At 25.7% G+C, this 23,478-nt stretch overlaps 2 protein-coding genes and 1 non-coding gene across 4 annotated transcripts in view; 1 reads left to right on the top strand and 2 right to left on the bottom strand.

Annotated features, from left to right (window-relative positions):
- The window catches only part of Nlg-5 (neuroligin 5), a 122,539-nt gene extending 107,348 nt beyond the window's left edge, over positions 1-15,191 (top strand). The window contains exons 6-10 of the mRNA XM_074248489.1: positions 4,882-5,077; positions 6,620-7,064; positions 11,197-11,470; positions 11,934-12,080; positions 13,918-15,191. Coding sequence (XP_074104590.1) covers positions 4,882-5,077; positions 6,620-7,064; positions 11,197-11,470; positions 11,934-12,080; positions 13,918-14,714 — 1,859 coding nt within the window. The 3' untranslated portion in view covers positions 14,715-15,191. The remainder of the gene's footprint in view (positions 1-4,881; positions 5,078-6,619; positions 7,065-11,196; positions 11,471-11,933; positions 12,081-13,917) is intronic.
- A 1,434-nt stretch (positions 15,192-16,625) lies between these two features.
- La (La autoantigen-like) lies at positions 16,626-19,669 on the bottom strand. Of its 2 annotated transcripts, XM_074248251.1 has the most exons (7): positions 19,494-19,669; positions 19,180-19,401; positions 18,115-18,465; positions 17,815-18,021; positions 17,462-17,695; positions 17,175-17,316; positions 16,626-16,941 (listed from the first exon to the last, which is right to left on the bottom strand). In XM_074248251.1, the coding sequence occupies exons 2-7, from the start codon at positions 19,372-19,374 to the stop codon at positions 16,868-16,870; spliced, it is 1,203 nt and encodes a 400-aa protein (XP_074104352.1). In that variant the 5' UTR covers positions 19,375-19,401; positions 19,494-19,669; the 3' UTR covers positions 16,626-16,867. The 2 variants fall into 2 exon arrangements, with proteins under 2 accessions (XP_074104352.1, XP_074104351.1); XM_074248250.1 differs by having other exon boundaries at positions 19,180-19,668.
- LOC141531602 (small nucleolar RNA U6-53/MBII-28) lies at positions 17,015-17,114 on the bottom strand. The gene has a single exon (XR_012479959.1). It is a non-coding gene; the product is annotated as a small nucleolar RNA U6-53/MBII-28 (small nucleolar RNA).
- Positions 19,670-23,478: the final 3,809 nt, after the last annotated feature.

Raw genomic sequence — 23,478 nt, forward strand, 5'->3', positions numbered from 1 at the left:
TTACCATCATCATTATCGCTCAAAAAATGTTATCCGAGTGACAATCATCTCTGTTTCATAATATGTTTCATACAGTATTTACTTTGACGTTGCTCTCACTGGATTTCGTATTTGTAGACACATTTCCGTACTTGTAAAAGAATCTATTCTACCCGGTTACTATCCATGAAACGGGAACAAAAAATTCGCTTGAGGGGGTTGCCATACAGATAGTACCAGAAGTTTGTCATCCGTTATGCTTGTGTTAAAAAAACAAAGATCTTTAAATAAAAAGCATAAAATAAAAAATTCACTACACTAACATTTCATGCATTCGCAAACATGAATTCAATTTTTTTTATTGACTATACAAATAAATTTTTGAAAAACCGCTCTTTCGAATATTTTGTCATTTTTTACCATTGATTTATTTTTATTATTATTAAAAAATAAAATAAAAAAAAAAAAACTTGAATTGCTAATCTTTGATAAACTGTGTATTCTCTCAATTAAATTAAGTAAACATACCAGAGCTGTGGTCAGACATACTTATTTTTTTTGTTTAATCATGCCCATGAAAAAATTTTTTGATACTTTTTTAATTATTAGTTTTTAATTACATTTTTTTAAATTTCAGTTATAAAAAGTGCAATTGATAAATCGATCAAATTCAAGCCGAATGAATTTTTAAATTAATAAATTAATGAAACACAAAAATAAAAAGATACGTTAAGTGAAAATAGAGTTGTTTAAAACAGATTAAAATTTTAATATAAAAACAAAATCTAAAATGCCCCTAACTAGTTTTATCGATGTTTTATTTCATAAAAGATTAAAAAAAAAATTACTATCTAATGCGCTTGATTCCATTTGAAAGCTTACATTTGAAGCTTGGAAACGCTTTCACAGAAAATTTTATATGATTCTTTTTCTTCAGAATTATCCGAATCACAAGTAAAATAAATAGTCGTCTTTTCTTAGCTTTTAAATCTGATAAAGTAAGAACAAATTATTGCGAAATACTTTCAGTTAAATAAGAATAAAAAAATTCTGAGCTTTCGAGTGTTTTGTCGAAATTCAAGTTGCTATTCATTCATACAAGAAAACTTGAACAATAAATCAGTTGAACTAAAAAATGTTTACTAATGTTCGTTTTTCATTATAAATTTTTGCAAACAAACAAATACATCTTATATTTTTTCCGAGTGAATATGAATGAGGTAGAATATAATAAAAATTCATCGAAAAACAATAAACAATGAAAAAGTTATTCGAAAGCGAGAAAAAAAGTAAAGTCCGTGTTTGAGAACATTTGCTAGGAAGACATTAAATTCTCAACGTCTATCGTCCGAGTATAAAGAGTATAAAGCACCTGTCGCCAATCTCTGTGGCCATTACTACCAGAGTAACATCTTGTAGGGGCATTTCTCTAGTCAAGGATCTGTGATATAATACATAATATAAAATTCTAAAAAATGCAATAAAAATTCTCAAATGCAATATCTTCAGTTGCTATAACTGTTGTTAAAAATAACAGAATTGCCTTAATAAATACAAACAGATACGTGTTTCATGCTGTTTACTAAATTTAAAATCTGATTTCAACAAAATTATTATACTATCACACGTCTCACAAGCATTGAGATTGCTTTATTGTAACTGAATTTATATCATCTAATCTTTATACATACTATATTGCTCTACGAAAAAAAAAAAAAAAAAAAAAAAAAAAAAAAAAATGCTTGAAACAAAAAAAATAATCAGGAAAATCAAAATAATCTTTATTCAAGTAAAATTTGGCTAAAAAAAACCAATTTTGTAAGAATTTACTGAAATTTTGTCGAAACTTTTCTGTTAGTCGACTTATGTAAACTTTGCAGAAAATCTCAATAAAAGTCACAGAAGGACACTTTTATTCATCCGAAAAAAAATTCGGTGAATTCACGCTTAAAACCTTCACATTCACAAAACGTGCATTTTTTGGAACTTTTTCACGTACGAATAGTCATCCCTTTAAAAAAATATGAAACATTTTCTACACTTGTTTTTTCGATGTGAAATAAAAAAATAAACACATTTATTTTTGTTTGCTATTTTTAATATTTCAAATTCATCGAAAAAAATAATAAAACGAATGCGCGTATGTACTCTCGATTAATAATTTGAGAAACTAAGAAGTGTAATAAATAATTTCAAAAAAAACCGGCGACTTTAGTCGAGTGGTCAAAGGCGCACGGCCTAGGCGTGGGTTCGAATCCCAAGCTGGTCTTAGAAGTCAGCTTGATTGAGATTTGACCTTTGGCACATAGGTTAAGATTCTCATAACTACAACCCAAAAAGACGTCAAAGTACCACTTCTAACAGTCAACGTCGGCTCTATGACCACACTATTTAAAACCGACTCTAAATAAAAATTAATTTAAAAAAAATTTTTTTTAATAAATTAATAAGAAATTTTTATTAAATGTACAATACCGATTCTTAAGCATAAATTTGACTCACTGTAATGAAAGAACAAAACTCTCTTGTCTTTGAAGTTTTATTCCGAGCAATCACTCGAGTTATACAACAGCATACTCCAAAGCTATTAACATAAACGGTTGATAAGTAGAGCATTCCAATAATTTTAAAAAGGTTTCAGAAAGTTTTAAAACTATATAGGTTATTCTGAAATCTTATAAATTACTCTCTCATAGCCAAAGAAATTTAAAAGTTGTAGAATCTTTTTAAATCATGCTTTTTGAAAACAATTAACTATTCAGAATAATAATAATAATAATTATGATGTTTTGAAGAAAATTTACTTCTTTCAAACACACTTTTCAGTATTACAATGTACAGACAACGCCCAGCAGTTAATTAAATTTTTTTTATGTTAAATAATAAAGAATATAGTTTAATTAACTTAAAAAATATTAATTTAATAAAACTCGATTTATTTTTTCGACAATTAATTTTATTTAATATTCAAATAGCAGATATGTATTGCTTAAATAATTAACAGAACAAAAATAGCAACAGTAATAATTATTTCTAACAACGCCGAACGTCCAATATCCATTTTAACGACAGTAAAAAGGAGATCGTTATAGAGAGACAATAAATGAGCTTTGCTATATTCCGTCCATGATGACATTCCCTTTAGTTTAGCTCTCACTTACTTTCTCTCTTGCTCCCCCAAAGTTTGATTTACTTTCAATCCCCGGAGGAAAATTGCAAAGTTACTTCAACAACTCGATTTTCTTCTACCTTACCTAGCGTTAGCTTCATCAGCAAACGTCTTTCGTCGTTTTCCTCGGTACTTAAACTGCTGCAAGATATCTTCCCTGGTTTCTTTATTATACCCATGCTGTATTGTTTCATGTTTATTATTGATTTCAACGCTTCTTTACTAAAAGTGATAAGTGATAAGTGAACGAGTTTTCAATTATCGCTCTCTCCAAAGACCTTTTCAACACTTTTTTTTATACAGATAATAACTTTCTCATCGTTAAAGATTCATGTCGAAAAATATATCACTATCCAACGTTGAATTTTCAAAGTTTAATTAATAAATTTATAACTGATAATGGTAAATCGATTTATCGTTAATTAGATAAAATATTTCTATACCACCGTTATTTTTATAAATATGTTAGCTGGTTTTTTTTTTTTTTTTTTTTTTTTTTGTCCCCAAAGCGTGCACGTGAATTTAATTTCTCTTTTAACTGAATATATTTCTTAATTTTCATCAGAGTATTATGGATAAAATATTTTTATGAAAAATTAATTAACTTTTTTTTATGAAAATTACTTTAATTTTAACGAGACGACTTAAAAAGTTATTGGAAGTCTAAATTATCATTTTTTGTTAAATATACACTGATAGAAAAGTTAATTTAATTTAAAAAAAAAAAAAAAAAATCTTGAACGTATTTATACGTACTTTTTTTTTTTTTTTTAAATTAAATTTCTTGCTTAAAAAACTTTTCTGTTAGATTCTTACTGTTAGAAATTTTTTCTATTCTATTTGAAAAATTTTTTCTATTCTATTTAAAAAATTATTTATTAAATTGCACCGGAAAAATTTTTGATTACGTATTATATAATGTAAATATCTAAAATAATCCTCGGGAATTTTTTATGTTTATAAATGGCTAAATATCTGCAAAATTTTGCAATGATACATAAATATATACCTTTAAATTAATTAAAAATCCGGCTTTTAGTCTTATTCTCTAGCGAATTAAAATGGTAAACTTTTTTTTCAATTTAAATGTGTGAGTTATTTTTCTACAGAAATATACCTAAAAGCTTATTTTTGTTACGGTCATAAATTTTAACCAATAACAAAATAAATACAAATACATTTTTCAATTTCATTTTATTTATGTTATTTATTTTTACCGATTACATAAAATAACACTAAGTCATAAATTTTGAACTTTTAAAGTTTTTTTATAAATTAATTATTAAATTATATTTAGAAATATTGCATTGGAAAAAAAAAATTTCTGAGGTATTAAAATAAATGTGATACACATTTCATCTCCGGAATTTCTTAAGATTCAAGATAATAAGAATTTTTTAGCACTGAGTAAAACTTTTTTCTTTTGAAAGTCTGTAAACCTGTGAGGATGCCTTTTATCTTAAAAGCAAAATTGAATATAAAAAAAAAAAAAAATAAGTAAAACACTTTAGCGCAAAAACGCAACGTCATATTTCTCATCGACTTATGACTTATACGTCAATATAAAAGGCGAGATAAAAGACGAAAGCTCTATTCATTCATTTTTATGCATTGAAGTACAAATCCTTTGAAAAATCAAGCTCTAAAATTTTTTAAAGGTACATCTATCTTTTTTATTTCTTTTTTTTTTTTCGGGGTAGACTTATATTTAACGAATGTTACTGTATGAATAGGTTTGCTGCACAGAGTAATACTGTTGAGTGGCTCAGCTCTAAGTCCTTGGGCTTCTGTACACGATCCTAATAACCTCAGGCGAAAGGTTGGAGAGCAACTTAACTGTTCAATGACCAGCGACGACGAGGACATTGCTGATTGTCTTCGTGGCGTACCACTGCATGTGCTACTCAACATTGACTTACCTGAAATCAAGTAATTACTCTGTTTCTAATTTAAAGATTGATACTAGTATAATTTTTTATTGATTTATTAGAAATAAAATATAATAGTTTTTCCATTCGTTTATTTATTCATCAAAGCCCCAATAGCAGAGCCACATAATATTTACACATAGTAGAATATTAGACGAATAATTGTATAAAATTGAATTCTTTTTTCAGTCCAAACACATTAAAAAAAAAAACGACTTTAAAATTTAATTGATTTATTTTTTAACGGGCTTATCCTAATCCATAAATTAAAATTTGAATTAGATTTAGCAAGTGAAAATATTTGAACTTAAACTGCTGCCGTTTTACTAAAAACGAGTTATTATTCAGTTGTAAAAGATGAATGAAATGAATATTAGAAAAAGCTGACCTACCCGCTAACTCTACCGAACATTCTGAGTTTCTGGTGCAGGTATAATGTAAAATAGTATGTGCACCAAGCGAGAAAATCCATAACTACATTGATTTACCTTTTTTTCGCCTTTACTATTGTATGGCTCAAATAAGACGTAATGTTTGAGTATACGCAGTCTACTCCCCTTGAAAATTACTAAATTCTAGTTAAATGCCGAATAAATTCTCATTTATTTTTTCACATGCAATTATCACAAGCTTGCAAATACTTAAATATATTAAAATGCAAAAAAATTGTAAAAGTTAAAAATCACAAAAAGTGAAAACAATCAACTCTAAGCAGTCTTACCAAGATTATAACTTAAATAATATATGCCAATCATCTTGTTCAATAATCCTTTATAGAAGCTCATCACTCTCATGTTCATTTCTCTTGCTTGAATTAAATCGAGTAAATCTTGTGAATTATACAGTTTACTTTTAAAGTAAAACACTTACATGATTAAGAATTCCGTTTCATGAGGTCTTAGACTATGTCTCAAAGCCATCTTTTTAATTATAATGACAACATTAATTTCTTGGAGTTACTTAATTTAATTACTCATTAATTTTACCAATCAGAATTTTCTAATGAAGAATTACAACTTTTATTCTTTAAAAATATTTAATATTAAATCGATTTATTCTAATATTCTGAAAGCGTAAAAATTTACATAGGCATAAATATTAATCCTTATAATACCTTATACGTAATACCTTATAGACTGAAAGAAAAAATTTTTGGAAAAAAAGTGGAAATTGTTGTGGCATGAAATTTATTTGTTGAAAATTATAAACACCTTTGTTTTTTAACTGAAGAAATCAAATTTTTTTAGAGTAACTTTCTTGTTCAAAAAATTTTTTTTGAATTAAAAAAAAAACATTTCTGATAAAAAAAGTTGCAAATTTTTATCCAAAATTTTTTTTCAATAAGAAAGTTACTGTGAGAAAAATTTTAATTTTTTTAGATAAGAACTAAAATAGTTGAAAATTTTTAAACAAATCAATTTTTTATTACAATATTGCCCATTTATTTCAAAAGAAATTTTTTTTCTCAGTATAAATTACATTTAAAAGAAAAAAATTGTCAAATGCTGATTTTCTTATTTACAAATATTTAAAAAAATTTAAGATTTATGCCACGCATTGGACCAGCATTGCCAGTAGATCAAAGCAATCCAGACCCAGCGATGGATATGGAACGCGCAAGCGATGCATTTATTAAGGTCCCACTTATCCTCGGCGTAACGACTGCAGAGGCTTACCTAGATTTCAACGACAATGAAATACAATTTGGCTTTGAAGAGAATCAGCGTAATCGGATTTTGCGAACGTACATCAGAAATGCATACTACTATCACTTAAATGAGATACTGTCAGCTGTCAGAAACGAGTATACCGATTGGGATAAACCAATAATACATCCGGTTAATTTAATGGAATATACCATGGAGGCTCTCAGTGATGGACATACTGTAGCTCCGCTCATGAGAGTTGCATTTTATCATGCGCGACGTGGTGCTAATACTTACTTCTATCATTTTAGCTATCAATCCAAAGACAGCAAATTTCCTCAGGTAAAAATTTATTTTTTTTACCAAATTATTTTAGTAATTTATCAAAACATTTAAAATTGCTAACGACTTTTCATACAATTATGTTTTTTTTTTTTTTTTTTTTTTTTCACGTCTAAATAAATAAAAAAGTTTTCACTGAAAAAAATAGCATTCGCAACAAACTTAAAACTTACAAATAAAGTGGTTTAGTCATAAAAAAGAAAAGAAATAAAAGTAACCATTAAAGAAGGAAAGTATGCAAATAAAGACTTTCACACACCCATATATATATATATATATATATATATATATATATATATATATATATATATATATATATATATATATATATATTATTCTGAAATTTATTTTTTATTTTTCATAGAGGTTTAACTTTTCTTCGATGAATAATAGATACCTTCACGGTAAAGTTAATTCAGAGTTTAAATTGAATTTTTTCTGAAAAAAAAATAAATCCACTCGGAAGAATTTTCTGTTTTAGAACACTCTGATTAATATTAGCATCCAGATAGTTACCGCGTGAATTTTCTTTGGAAAGAATCGTGGTAAAAAAAAGTTTTAGATTTTTTTTTTTGTGTTTAATAGCCTAATTTACATTTTTTCATTTTATTCCATACATTTATACTTATCTTGATTTTTATATTTATTCTCATGTCGGCAATAAAATACTCATAATTCAAATGATATGAAAGTACAATTTTCTTCTTAAAAAAAATTATAAGTATAAAATAAGATTCAAAAAGTTATTCATTCATACTGTGAGTATTAAGTTCATTGAATACTTTTAATTATCCTCCATTAATTTAATATTCAGAAAATAAAAATTTATAAAAGAACAAACTAATTAACAGTTTAATTATCACAATAATGTTACAGATAATACGCGTAACTTAATACAAACTGTTAAATTTGTCAAGCAAGACAGTTTCCATGCTTGATAACGATGACTAAACACTCTGTAACTAGAAAGGAAACTTATGCTAGCAAACGCTTTCAACTGTAGTTATACTCAAGTTCAAAGTTAATTCCATGCTGGGAAATTGGCAAGCTGATGATAATAACTCTACCACTTCGTATTATTATCATCTTAAAAAAGTTCAACTATTTCCGATAATATATATTTATAGTATTCATGAACCTTGGCGCAATTTACATTTTTATCATTTAAATCTTGTAATTTAATTACAATCTATATGTTTAAAATTTTCAAAAAATCATAAGTAAGTATTAAAAGATTCATATTAATAAAATTTATGAAAAAAATAAATTGTCTGAGATTAGAGGCGATCAACCACACTATTTTAGTATTTTAATACAACAAAAATGAAAAATGACGGTATAAATTTATAAATAACAAAACTATTTTATTTACTGTATTTATTTTTTTCATTATTATGCAAAGTTTGTTTCATTGTATTTTACAGTATTTTGTGATATTATCAGAAACAGAAGTTTATCGACTGGATTTAAAGTTGACTGAATAAATCTATATCTTAACTTACGACCGCATACTAATACTTTGTTTGATGCTTTAGTGACACGTTTTATCACACAACACGTTTTACGGCTTGTCAATGCTAGGAGAGAAGTTTTATAACGACTTTAGTATTGATTGAAGTTATAAAATTTCAGCAAAAAAAAATAGCATTAATAATGAAAATATTAAAAAATTGAGAACAATAATTGATGACGAACAATGAATAATTTATTTTTTCTAATCATAATATTGTTTCAAGCGAAATTTATTCATAGCAACCCTGTGTGGTGTGAGACATTGTGCTTGTCAGTATTTGTTGTCACAGAATGAAATGAAATTTTTTTGTCGAGTTTAGTAAAATTTTAAATTTGTTAAGCGGAAAATTGAAAATGTATGTGAAAAATTTTATTCTTAACTTTAAAGAAAGTGTGCGGGCTGAAGATAAATAACGAGAATTTTTTTCTTTGGTACAACTATTTTAGCATCATAAAAAACACAGGTTTACTGAGTATAAAGGTTCTGTCGATCCCGAAAAAGTGGATGTTTGACTCACTCTTATATGGACACACTTGAACCCTGAGTATCAACTCAACTCATATCTTATGACCATTCTAGCTTACAAAGTCGATCTATATAAGTTTATGAGATCTCCTTTTTAAGGCTAAGGATAAGATATGCACAGATAAAAAATTTAGACAAATAGTTCAATTGAAAAGAGTATCTACCAAAAAAAAAAACGGAATTTTTTAACTTTACACTGAGAGAAACGATTTCTTTAGAAAAAAAAAATAAGATCTTAAACGTGACATAAACTAAGACTATTTTAAGGCTTTTTTAAGACGCCAAAAAAAATTCCGAGAGCAAATTTTTGAAATTTAGTTCATGAATTTGTTATGAAAATTAATTTTTAGACTATTTTACGATTTTCTAACCGCTACTTTTTTAAAGACGCTCCGTTTTAATGTTCCAGGGCTCTGTCGCTGTTAGCTCATCTTAAAATAGTCACGAAAAATTAAAAAAAAAATTTTTTTTTATGATTTTAAGACAATTTTAAGACATTTTTTTTTACACGGGAACATTGGTCATTTTTTTCAAAAAAAAGGTTTTTTTCAGCATAGACATTTTATTTTACAAAAGATACTGTAAAAATAAATATATTGAGACTAAATTTATACAATTATAATTATCTATAATTCATTTATTTAAAAATTATATGAGTATATAATTTAAAATAACCTGACATTTTAGTTTATGCATCAAAAGCTAAACAATAAAAGATTAAACATTTCATGATTTTTATACTTAAATGTCACGAGGACAAATAATAAAAAATTGTACGCTCGTTAACAGAGGAAAAAGGGTTTATTTTTAGTTAGTTGTGCTCTCGGTGATTGAATCTATTGATCGAAAAAATATATATTTATAAAATAGCATTGCCATTAAAAGCGGACTAAAGGAAAAAAAATAAATGGAAGTGTGCAAATGAAAACGATGTATTTTAATTATAATTATGAAATAAATACATGAGGCTGTCAAAGTTAATTTTGAATAAATAATACACGTAAAACTGACTTTGTATCTGGTGAGTTCATTAAGCTTGTGATGTATAAAAGGAAATGAAATGGTAAGAAACTGAAATGATGCAGACTAATTAATGCAACGTCAAGTTTTAAATTTGATTAGTTTGACGAGGATACTGTTAAGGTAAAAGATAAAAAGTATACAAAGTCTTAAAAGACTAGAAAAATAATTACGATGTTTACTTTCCTCTAACATCTTAGAAAATAAGAAAAATCAAATATTCTTTGATTAAATTTAAAATTTAACTATATGTTATTTTAATTAAATTTTTAAAATTGAATACTTAATTAAATAAGTCATATTTAAAATTATGATTGTAAAAAATCTATTTTTCTATGATTTAATTGTAATTTAATTATTAATCATTAATTAATTGTTATACAAATTAATTATTTTTCTTTTGTATAACTTTTAAGCCCAGTTTTTGACTTAAAAAATTTTTTGTATCGTAAAAAATTCTGTTCTCCAAAATGAAAAGATTAAAACGGCCTACAGACCTTCGTAGTACGTTCTTTAGGCTCAAAATGTTTTTTTAATTTCTCGGGTAACCAAGTTTCTTATTCAATACATGTTTTTATTACAAAAATTTAGCTCAGAAAATTAGTCTACCAGTTGGGTTGCCAAACAGATACGGAGAACTTCTATAAATTTAGATTTTTATCGAAATTTATTTGCTCTACAATTTGACAGTCCAATCCGTTTTCGACGTGCCAATAAGCCACTGAAATAAAATATAATAATTTATAACTAATATCTTGTAAATTTTTTTTTTTCAAAAAGGTTGATCTAAGACTTATTACTTTTATAATTATTTTGAAATTGTGGATAAATTTTTTCAATTATAAGATGTCAGACAAAGTTGAAATTAATCTCTACGACATTTGTCAATATCAAAATAAATTATTTTCTTCTTGACGTCAACAATAAACAATGGTACACTTATACACCGAAATTATTATATAAGTGAAAAAAATAAAAAAAAAATAAATAGCAAACTATTTAAAAGTAATCCTTGAAATTTAAAGAAAAAAAAAATTATAAAATAATTAAAAGTTTTTTATTTTTTTGTTTCAGCGACTGGGTAGCGTACGTGGCGAGGATATACCATATATATTTGGATTACCATTGATATCCGGTGGCGCTTTTTTTCCTCACAATTACAGTCGTCAGGATCAAGGCGTCGCCGAAGCCATACTCACGTTTCTTACTAATTTTGCAAAAACGGGAAACCCCAATTTACCTCACAATATTGAGTCTGTTGATTACGGAACAGAAAGAGAAAAAGCTCGCTTCCGGGGACTTAATTGGGAACAATATGAAACCGAGTCACAATCATATTTAACGATAGGTAAAAAATCTATAATTAATTTAATGGACGTTTCGAGTTTCAGGTCTAAAAAAATTTTTTTATTTACTTCTGTATAGTAATTTAATCATGGTATATTGTATAAAAATAATTGTTTGTTAAATGAATAGAACGAGTTTTATTTTTTGTGAAAAAATAAATAATCTGCTTTGTAAAAGAATAATATGCTTACAGTCTTTACTCTTTGATCGAATCATTTCACCCAGCTTGATTTTTTTATTTTTTTGTTTACCTTATTCTCTCGTTTTTAAAAACGTGTACCGCAACTTTTAAAAAGTTTGTTTTAATAATAGAAGCAACTTCTGTGTCTTCATTAATGCAAATTGAGAATAATTAAAAAATTTTTAAGCAAGTCTGAGACTCGGTACTTAATTCTTTACTTGATAAATTTGTACAATAATTTATAATATAATAAATAATCTATATTTTTCATCTTTTATTTTAGCACTGAAGCCAAAAATTAAAAGCCATTATAGAGGACATAAAATGGCTATGTGGTTAAATTTAATACCGCAGTTACATCAACCTGGAGATGAAGATGTGTCAATGAGACATCACCATTTTCGTGAGCACGGTGATCATTTTTATTCAGGTATTTTTCAAAATTTTTAACTTTTTTCTAGTATATTAATTTTATAAATGTAGATTTATGATTGAGGCTGTCAATATTTTATACAAATTACATTAATGAAACGATTTTTAATATAAATTAACCAAATTTGTTGATCTCCGAAGTGTTTATTACCATTGTAATGGTCACCATCATGTAACTATAATTGATAACTAAATTCTGACGATTGAATTTTCATATAATGAAAAATTCACGTTAGTACTCGAATGACAAGTCTCGATAAGTGTAACATCGGAATGAGCTTATATTTTCAAAAATGTCAATAATTAAGAAATAGCATTGTATCTTGTCACCTAATGATATTTTTCAAGATATAAGCTCATCACAATATTAGACTTATTGAGACCTTTCATTTGAGTACCCATATGAATTTTTTATAGATTTTACATATATTTTGAAATATTATTTGATGATAATCATTACCATAAATTTCTCAGCGTGTAATGTGCAGTATGTACAGAATACTTATTGGACTGCATATATCAAATTTTGTACATTCTCTTATATAATATCTATATTCTAATTTTAGATGCCTGATGGAGATTTGATATTAAACTAAAACGTCGACTGATCAATATGCTATGTTAATTATTGACCTCGTTTACATTTCTGATAAATTTATATTAGATTATTAATTATAAATGATTAGAATAAATTAAGAATTATATTTTATGCGTGTATCTTTAATAACAGGAAGAAAACTGGGTCTTTTACCTTAGTTTTAAAAAAGAAATTTCAAAATTTTAGTAATTTATAAATGTGCTTAAAATGTAATTTGTAAACCCAAATTATTTTGTGTAATATGTTCTAGTTTGTACTTACATCTTTTTTAATTAAAATCAGCGGTAAATTTTTAATCAAAAAGCAAAATTTCCAGAGAAAAAGGAGATTATTTCATACATACAAAATTAAAGTTAGTTGAATAATTATATTAGCTATATAGAATCACTATGTAAATTAATAAAAGGTTACCGTTACATAATATTAAATTTAATTTAATTGTCACAATTTAACTTATAATAAACGCTATAATATTAAATCATATTTTTATTTAATTTCATTCAAAATATAATTTTAATTTAATTAAATTACTTATTATGGGGTAAATTGGCTGTAAAATGTTCAAAGACATGCTGTTTAATATTTATTTAATATGAAACGTTCATTTTTTATCAATATTATTCAAGTGATACTGGCTAATATAATTTACATTTCGCGCGTAATTAATTGCTGTATCATTTTATGTTACTTTTTTCTGTACATATTTGTACAGAAAACACTTGTTTTAATTTTAGATTTGTAAATAATTATTTAAAAAATTTTTAAATCCTAAATTATTGATCAGTTTTTAATTGAGTTTTTATTGATTTTTTTTTACTAAGTTATATTTTTTTACTAATAAATTTATTGATAAATAAAAACTTTTATCAAAATTTTATAAATTAATTTTATTGTCAAAATAAATTCAATATTTAGCAATTAACTATATAAAAAATATTCCATATCAGATCACTTTAAACTCGGAGTCTTTACGATTTAGCTCTGAGTCTTAACAATTAAAATTTTTTTTTCTAAAACTACTTTTTGGAAAAAAATTTTAAAATGAAAAATTCCTAGAAATTTTTGCCTTTTTTTTTTTAGTAGATTTCATAGAAATTCAACTATTGCATTGATCCTCATGATGGAACTTTTAAAGAATTTTGCTATATATCGACTCCTAAGATTCTAAACGAATCTTTCGATTAGTTTAGAAATGACAGGAATTAATATAAATAAAAAATATATTTTATAATTATAGGAACAGTACGCGACGAATGGCATACACCAGTGCCGTTATTTGATCCGACTAGAACCAGTACACTATCAACATCGTGTACAACCCAGACTGAGGATCAGATAACAGAAGATATGTCTGCAATATTGAATAACAATAACGAGGACGCGGAATTACTTCAAAGATTAGCATCGCGTCATTATTACAGCACAACGACCGCACTAGCAATAACTGTTGGTGTTGGATGCATCCTATTAGTTCTAAATATGTTGATATTCGCTGGTATTTACTATCAGCGGGACCGAGATAAAAAACGTGCTTCGACGTTAGGATGCATGGCTAACGGCCAAGAATCGTTACCCATGACAACGCGTCCGTCAATAAAGTCTATTGACAACAACAACCCAACGTCTGTTCAAGAGCCGCCTCCGTCTTACACGACCCTTGCTAGAAGCACTAACAATTCTGTACAAAGTCAGCAACAAAAATTACTCCAGCAGCAGCATCAGCAGCAACAAAATGAAATTGATAATAACATATCATTGTTGTTGAGTTCGGCTAATCAACGGATAAACAATGACAATGATGATAATGACAATGACAATGATGATAATAATGACAGTGATATCAATAATGAACAGGTTATCAAAAATACCTTCATCAATTCAACTACACATAGTAATAAAGACTTAATAATGCCTCCTAAACCACCGGTTAGAACAACAAGTTCATTAAGCACCAGTACGGGTGTTGGTGTAGGCGGTGTTCGTGGGGGCGGTACTATTAAAAAACGTGTGCAAATTCAAGAGATAACTGTATAGCATTAGGGGTTGCCCCAACCGGGCACGATTAAATCCAAGCACGTTACTTTTAATGAAGATAATAATACCATTCAAGATACACCCTTTTAATTTGTTTTTTTTTTTATTATTTTTATTTTTTATCCGCTATCAGATTCTAAATTAAAAACTACTGTTTTATTTTTCCAACTGTTTGAGATGGTACTGCAGATTTTATTAACTTAGTTATTTTTTAATATTTAAATTATTTTAATACGTGCTTGGGTTTTTAATTAAATGAAACACCGATCGGGTTATTATTTTTAAAATGAAAGAAATAAAAAATTCTTTTTTTTTTTACTGTGGATTTAATTGCAGGAATGTAAATATTTAATTAAATACCTGAAATTCTGTTTTTTATTTGATTTCTTCTTGAAATTTTTAGTATTTAATTAACTACTGGGTAATTATTTACAATGCAGTAAATATATACATATATTAATGTTAAATAACCCGGAGGTACTTCATTTAAATGGAAACATGTGAATACAATAAAAGAAATTTTTTTATACAGTTATAAATTAGTAAGTGATTGTATGTTTGTAAAAAATTTAATATATTTATTATTTTATTTATTGTACTTCTGTTTCCGTAGTGATTTAGATCTATTTGAATATCTATTGATAATTGACACTTAAAACGGATTATTTTAATTGAATAAATATATTAACTCGACGGATTTTCACTGCCTTTAAAAAAAAAAATTCATTGAATTTTAATACTTGTATAATTATAAATTTTTCATAGCTACCATCATTCCCATTCAAATATTTATTGTAATAAATATTATTATTATTAATTAACTTAATAAGAAAGTATCGTTGATAAATCTTTTATCAGTGACAAAAATAATTTGCACAAAAATAATTTACTAATAAGACTATTTCAAATGATTTTCATTGTAGATAATAAATTAGATACATATAAATAAATATCTATTAAATATAAATAAATTACCCAAGATAAAAAATTTTATATCGTAGTATATTGTGTGATAATTTCATTGTATTGCTGTAAAATAATTAAAGTATGTTTTACATATTTTCTAATCACAAAATTTCTAACAGAGGAAAATTTGTTTAATTGTTCTATAAACTTTTATTAATCTAGCAAATTTCACAGCATAATTTATAAAATTATTACATAATACAATAAAATAGATTATAAAGTATGAAATTTTCTAACTTGGGCGGAAACAAATTTATTAAGTAGACGGAATAATTTTGGATGTCTCATAAATTTATATGAGGTGTTAAAAATTACCCCCAATTAAATTAACAGAACTGTCGAGTAACTGAATATTAAACTTAAGTGGATAAATGAATTTCCACAACAAATTAAAAAAATAAAATATATATATTAAAAATAACTGCACGAACTTTTTACATGTAAAAAATTAAATTAGTAAATGCGAATGAGTGAAAATAATATAATGTAATAACTGAATACGTATTTCTTATAAAAATCTTTAGATAAAAGTGAAATAAACTAATTACGGTCTCAATAAAATAAAAAATGAGATAAAAATACATATACTAAACAATTGTATCTTTATGTGACACTTGTAATAGAAAATGACATCTCTTAAGCAAAGAGTAAATCTGATAAGTAAAATTGAAATATTAGTACTATGATGATTTAAAAAAAAAAAAAAAGGATGGCGGAGTAATTAAATTAAAATATATCCTATTTTATAACTAAGACGCTTAATTTACTGTATAAAAACGTTGAAAATTCTTAGATTATACCAAAAAAATCAACTAACTTGTAATTTTTTTTTTTTTTTCGATATTATTTTTTGATTTACGATGCGATAAAAAAAAATAGAAATTCCTAGATAAATTACTATGGATGATTGTAAATTTTCTGGTACTACAATAAAAAAGAAAAAAGTTATCAATTTATAAATTTTTTATGTATTTTAAACATCAAAGAGCAAGTGACAAGTCACCGAAAATATATCTCACAATACTTTAATTAACTTAAATAGATTTTTGCATTATTTATAAATGCAGTCATTACAATTCCGATTTTTATGTTTTTATTTTAAGCATAATCATAACAATCAGATAGTAGGAGGTAATGAGAAGATAATGTATATAGTCACTCTGTAAATAGTTTTTTTTGTTAAGAAATTATTTAGCATGTTTCTTCGAAGCAACTTCATCTTGTACTGGACTGCCGCCTCTCTTTTTACTTTTTCTGAATCCTAAATAAAATAAAGAAAGACAAAAAATTAATCACTGTTTCATAATTTATTTTATAAATTTAATTTTTTAGTAGATAATCAGTTTATTATTGAAGTGATTTCAACTCAGCGAGATCCTTATTAATAATATTAATAAGATCTCTCAGTATTAGCATGGCTAGGCATCACGTGAATTAATTTTTTATTTTATTAATAAATTTTTTTTTATACATGAATAATTAAACATATTTTACCTTTCTTGTTGTTGCGGTTTTTCTTTGATTTGTTAAAAGGCTTAGCCTTAATAAACAGTTCTTTTCTAACTTTTTTCAAGTACTCATCTTCTTCTTCACCTTCCAAAAGTTGGAATGTAATTTCGGAATCGTTTATTTTAATCTGTAAAATAAAATAAAGATTAGTTTATGTTAATAAATTTTCAATTCCAAAATTGATCGACTAAAATTTTAAAAATCAAACCGAAAATTATTTCGAAATCAAATATCGTCTGAAAAATATTCAAAAATCAACCAAATTATTTTACCTTTTTGTCAGTCATTTTTTCAAGAAGTGGTGTCGCTGAATTTGCGCCTTGGAATCGAATCCAGCCGGTCTTTTGGCCATTTTTGTAATCGACAAACGATATTTTAGCTTCTAGTTCTAAAAACGATTGTTTAATTGCTTCCCATACAACACCTTCTGGTTTTTCGACTGTGAAATGTAAAACAGCGCCTTTAGGTAAATCAGTTTTCTCAGACTCGTCATCTTCATCTTCTTCCTAATTATAAAAATAAATTATTTATAAAAAAATTTTTTTTTTTTTTTTTTTTTTTTTAAATTTTACAGTGGCTACCTCTCTTAACAATACTATACATAAGAAAAATACTAAATGCTTACAGCTTCATTTTTCTTTCCCTTCCTTTCTTGACGTTCTTTGGTTTTCATAGCTGAGTAATCTTCACTCATCATTTTGATAAGCTCAGTATCTTTATATTTAAGTGATTCCTTGGCTACCAGAGCTTTAGCATCATCGAGATTCTTAAACAGCACAAATATTGAACCTTTGAACTGCAATTTTTGATTTTCATCTTTGTATTTTCTCAACTGTAAATAAAATATTTGTTTGGATTATTAAAAAAAAATCATAGACTATTTTTTAATTTGCTAAATAGCTGATTAATAAGAAATTAAACTTACAACAATGTTTTCAACAACTCCAAAATCTTTGAAGAACTCCTTCAATTCTTCGAGTTTAGTCTCTTGTGGGAATGATTTCAAGTAAACACTTCTAGCCGTTTGGGATCGTCGATATTCTTCATTGTAAAGCGGCAATGGCTTATCTACACGACGACGAATTTTTTTTCTATTATCAGATATCTCCATCAAGTCGCTCTGCTCAACGGCTTTCAATATGGTCTCAACGTCATTACTCATTGCTGCTAACAATTTGAATTGCAACATAATAGTCATTGGAATCCATCCTTCATCGAGTTTTATTTGTTCGATTAAAAATTTGTCACGTTGGAGATTGACATCGCCGAAGTAAAACTGAATAACAAATAAATATTCTAAGGTCAGTCAATTAAAGTCATATTTCTAAAATTATAATTCCATGTGGTATTAAAATCAACAAAAATATTGAAATTTTTTGAATTTTTATAACAATTAAATTATTATGAAAAATAAAATTACAAGTGCAAATTTTTTTAAATATTTTATAAAAATTAAGTTAGCTTATATCTAAAAATTTTGATACTTTTTTTTATTGAAAAAATTATTACAAAAACATTAGAAAAAAATTTCATTTGTAAAAAAATTGAAAATCTAAAAGAGAAATTTTTTCAAAATATTTTTTTATATAATAATAAAGTTAGATGCCATTAAAGGTAGCAGTCACTTGATTATTTTTGAGTTTTTTTTGAACAAATAAATTTGTTCAAAAAATTATTTTTGAAAAATTGCACTTATAGTTTTTCAATTTTTAGCATAATTTATTTGTTAAAAAATTCTTAAAATTTTTAGATGTCGGCTAACTTTATTTTCATTTTTTTTGTTCCAATTCAATAAATGAAAAAAAAAAAAAAAAATTAGAAACATCGGCTAACTTTAGTATTATAAATATTTTTCTATCATAATTAGTTTTTCATAAAAATATTAAAAATTGTCAGAAGTGTGTTAATTTCAGTATCATGTGTAATACATAATCTGAAAGAATATAGGTTATGTCGAAAATAAAACGTTTTATGATAATCATAAAATTACCTCAATTTGATTTTTAATTTTTTCCAATAATTCTGGTGATGCATCAACAGACTTAATCTCTTCAGCTTTCTTTTCTTCGCCTTTGTTATCAGTTGCATTTTTATCATCGCTAGTATTATTGCCATCAACGTGTTCTTCTACCGGCATTTTGGTTTCTTCGGCGGTTTTCTCACTGTTTTTTTCAACAACTTCCATTTTGATTATTTATTTAATAAATAAATTCTTTTAAAGGAAATTAAAATGCAAAAAGAATTTGAATCGCGTATTTAATATATATTTAAGCAATAAATACAACAACGTGTTACACGACGCACTATCAGAGTAAATGGTCACAGGTGAAGATTCGATTCAATGCCTCCCAATCAGTGTGGTCAGATCGTGCGATTTTTTTACCCCCACTTTGTACCGCTTTCAATGTAGTCAGATGAGAGTGTCCTACAAAGTGAGAGTAAGAAAAGAACACGTTCTGGCCACACTGCTCCCAATACTGTCGAGAAACACAACGACGCGAGCATGTAGAAATGGCGGCCTGCATTCCGGAAACTGCGTTGTAAGCAAAGTTTTTTTTTCTCAACTATTTTAAAATGCTTCAATGCTATTGGAGAGCTTAAGAATAAGTTGAATATCATTGGCCCAAACAAGATCTCCCTAGATTTGTGTATAGTAAAATTAGTACAATTGTTAAATTTTACCAATCAGAGCACTTCTGAAGATCTTTTTGTTTATTTTTCTCTAGATTTTTGTAAACACGTGGTATTTTAATTTTTTTTTAAATGGAAAATCATTATTGAAAAAAAAAAAAAAATAAAAATGCCATTCGACAGCCGAAATGGAGTTAAAATTCATTTCAGTATACAAAAAATTACAAAATAAAATATGCTTATAAAAATTTTTTTTTAACAACATGCTTCCATTTTTTGTAAGTTTTAATTTTCTCTAAATCATTTATTTACAATATTTTCTAAGCTCTTAAACGATTATAATCTTTTTCCGGAATGAACTTTATAATCTTGGATATCGTTTTGGACTTTTATTGAAGAATATTTAATAAAATACTAATGTATTCGTCAAAATGAATATATTAGTAAAGTTTCATTAAAACTATGGGAAATTTTCATTTGAAAATCTTTTGTATGGATGAAAATTAAAACTTATTGCATTAGATGTTACATGATTTTTACAGAAATTGAATAAGTCACAGCATTCAAAAGTTATTCAGAAAAAAAGAAGTAAAAGTAAAAAATTTTGCGTCACGGCGTCAAAAAATTTTGTTTTAAATATTTAACACTTTTATGTATAAATTTAAAATTTATTGTGTTAAATTAACACAAAAAAGTGTTAAATATTTAGCATAAAAATTTTTAACACAAAAATTTTTTGGGATTTAATTATTAACTATTTAATTAACTTGTTTGTAAAAATAATTACAATGCTGGTATATTCTAAACTAAAATCATACATTTTTTAAGAAAATTTTCTGCGACTGCCATTTTTTAAACCAGTTGATAGTTTTTACAAAACTATTAAAATAAAAATTTAGAAATTATTAAATGATATTGTTTTCAGTAAATTAATAATAATTTTTTTTAATTTTCATTAAATAGAAATTCTTTATGTTTATTTTTCAGAGTTTCAAAATCAATATTCAAAAATTACAAATTATAAATATTTAACACTTTTATGAGTAAATTTAACATTTATTGTGTTAAATTAACACAAAAAAATGTTAAATATTTAGCATAAAAATTTTTAACACAAAATGTTGTACTGTGTACCAATTAAAGTTGTAAATTTTTTAAAACATTAAAAATTTTTTAAACACAATTTAAATATTTTAAAATTCCATTTTAGAGTTAACGATAAATTTTTGAAACGAACAATTGTATTTTTGCGATTTAATTCACCCTAACATCAAGCATAAAATTTTAATTAGAAATTTATCTTACTTAAAGTATTGAAGACCTTAAAATATATTGCTCTCTCCGAAAATAATGTGCTAATCAGTAGTAATTTTAAAAAGTAAAAGAATAATTAACAAAGGTTAAAATAACCTGCACAGATAAAAAGCAATTTAACTTGAGCCTTAAATTTAGTTATACCTTTGTCCAACAGTAATTACAGCATCTAATAACTACAGAATCACTTAAAGGAATATTATCCCAGTATTAGAAATCAGGTAATAAGCTGTTAAGCATAAAAGAAAACCCTCCGACAATTTTAGGACGTCAGGTATATATTTTTCTTCTTTCAGAAATACTTACAATAGGAATGCAATAGAAAAGTATTTCTTTATTGAAATTTTTTGCCCCACCTTGAAAAATAAAATTTAAGAATTCGTAACCAAGTAGTTACTTACCTGAACCACTAGACGTCGCTGGCTTTTTCCTTCCCCTTTGAACCCTCTCCCTCTTGGGCTAGTGACGAATATTCATTGAGCGGTAGAGAATAAAACTCTCGATAGTGGCTACCCTTAGTTTGTTATAAGCGAAACTTACCGAAAACTAATATACCCGAAAAGACACAAACCGTGCTGCCATCTATCGAAAAATTCTTTTTTCGACTGGAAACGATACGAAGAAGCAAAATTCGATTGGACACATTCCGAAAAAAATATTGACAATTATAATAAATTTTGTTTATCAGAAAATTATTAAACCGAAAAGACAAAATCCGAATCGTCATTGATAGAAAAATCTTTTTTCCGTTTCGCAATAACTAGAAAACTTAACTCTCGATTGGACACTTTCCGAAAAATTGTTGCATTCAAGAACTGTAGATAATAAAGAAACTCATTTTTCCTGCTCAGCAAAATAACCAGTGGGTACCGTAGAAATTCCTGGTTGAATAAAATATATTTTTGTAATTTAAAAAATGTATAATGCACTCATTTTTTTTAATTTTATGACCACATCACATACCTAACAATATTTATATATTATTTAGAAAAATTCAGTTATTTAAAATAATTGCAAGTTGCACATAATATCAAAAGATAATTTATAAATAAGAATCTATAATTTAGGAATTAATTAAAGAAAAATTGTATTTAAGTAAATTAAAGAATTTATTAATTTTTTTTTCTTTTTTTAAGAATAGACTTAATGTAAGTAATACATGTGAATAAATTCAAATAGCAGGCATCAGAAAATTGTTTACATCATCTGTACTGGTTCATGCATGCTCATTATTAAATGTTTTAGTTATTTGACTAGCACACTGTAAAAAGTTATTAATATCTAATGTTCCATTGTCAAATAAATTCCACAAATATTCTATCATTTCATTTTTTTGATTGATTTTGTTACTCTCGGGACTTTTTATTTCCAAGTTCTGCTCTAATGAAGTCTTCTCGATTTTTGCCAACTCCTGGAGTGTTGCAATACGTTCTGAAAATATGTTTAATAATTATTAATAAAATAATAATAATAATAACAAATAATAAATTAATAAAATAATATTGATTATAAATAATAATAATTATATCAATTATCAAATTATTGTATCAATTGTTGATTAACAGTGTATCAATAAGTCCTTTTTTGTTAAAATAACTTTTTAATATTCAAGATTTTATAATTTTTAAATACAAAATAATAATAATTCAATTCATTTTATAAAAGTTTGCAATTTTTTATTAATGTTTTTTATGACGTCATCACGTAAATCTATTGTCCGCAAACTGACTTTACCGACAATCATTTTTTTACAAAACAAAAATTTTAGTTTTTATGAAGCAGTTTTACCAAAAAAAAATTTGTTTCAATCAATTTTTTTCAAAAGTTATGCATGACCCGGTGTAAGTTCGACATACTTGAGAAAAGAAGCTTAGATTTGTAACAGCCCAAAGTGGGGCCACTGTTTACAACTCTGATCCGGGAAGTCTCAAAAATTGGTACAATTTTTTTGAAGTTTTGCGCCAGGTCTTCCAAAAGTCCGAAAATAAGAAAACTTTGTTAGAAAAAAATTTTTTTTTCACTTTGACAATTAATATTTTTTAATATATTTTTGTAAAAATTTATAAGTTAGTAAAGAATAATAATCATAATAATAATTTAAGTGAAGATAAGAATTTTTGAGATATGCAACTACTTAAGGAATGAAATATAATAATTAATAATAAATTAGTTTCAGGGAGAATATAATTTTATTATAATCATTTGAGGTATTATAATTTCAAATTTTGGTTTTTGTTGAGACTGCTGTTGATTTTTGTTTTGCAATAAAAATTCTGCTCAATAAAATGAGGAATCAGTCGTGGCTGCTAATTTCAATAACAAAAAAAAAAGGTTATACGTAATA

Source organism: Cotesia typhae, unplaced genomic scaffold (genome assembly GCF_013202065.1).
Source record: "Cotesia typhae breed Kobodo isofemale line unplaced genomic scaffold, CoteBio_Ctyphae contig_5, whole genome shotgun sequence".
Lineage (NCBI taxonomy): Eukaryota > Metazoa > Arthropoda > Insecta > Hymenoptera > Braconidae > Cotesia > Cotesia typhae.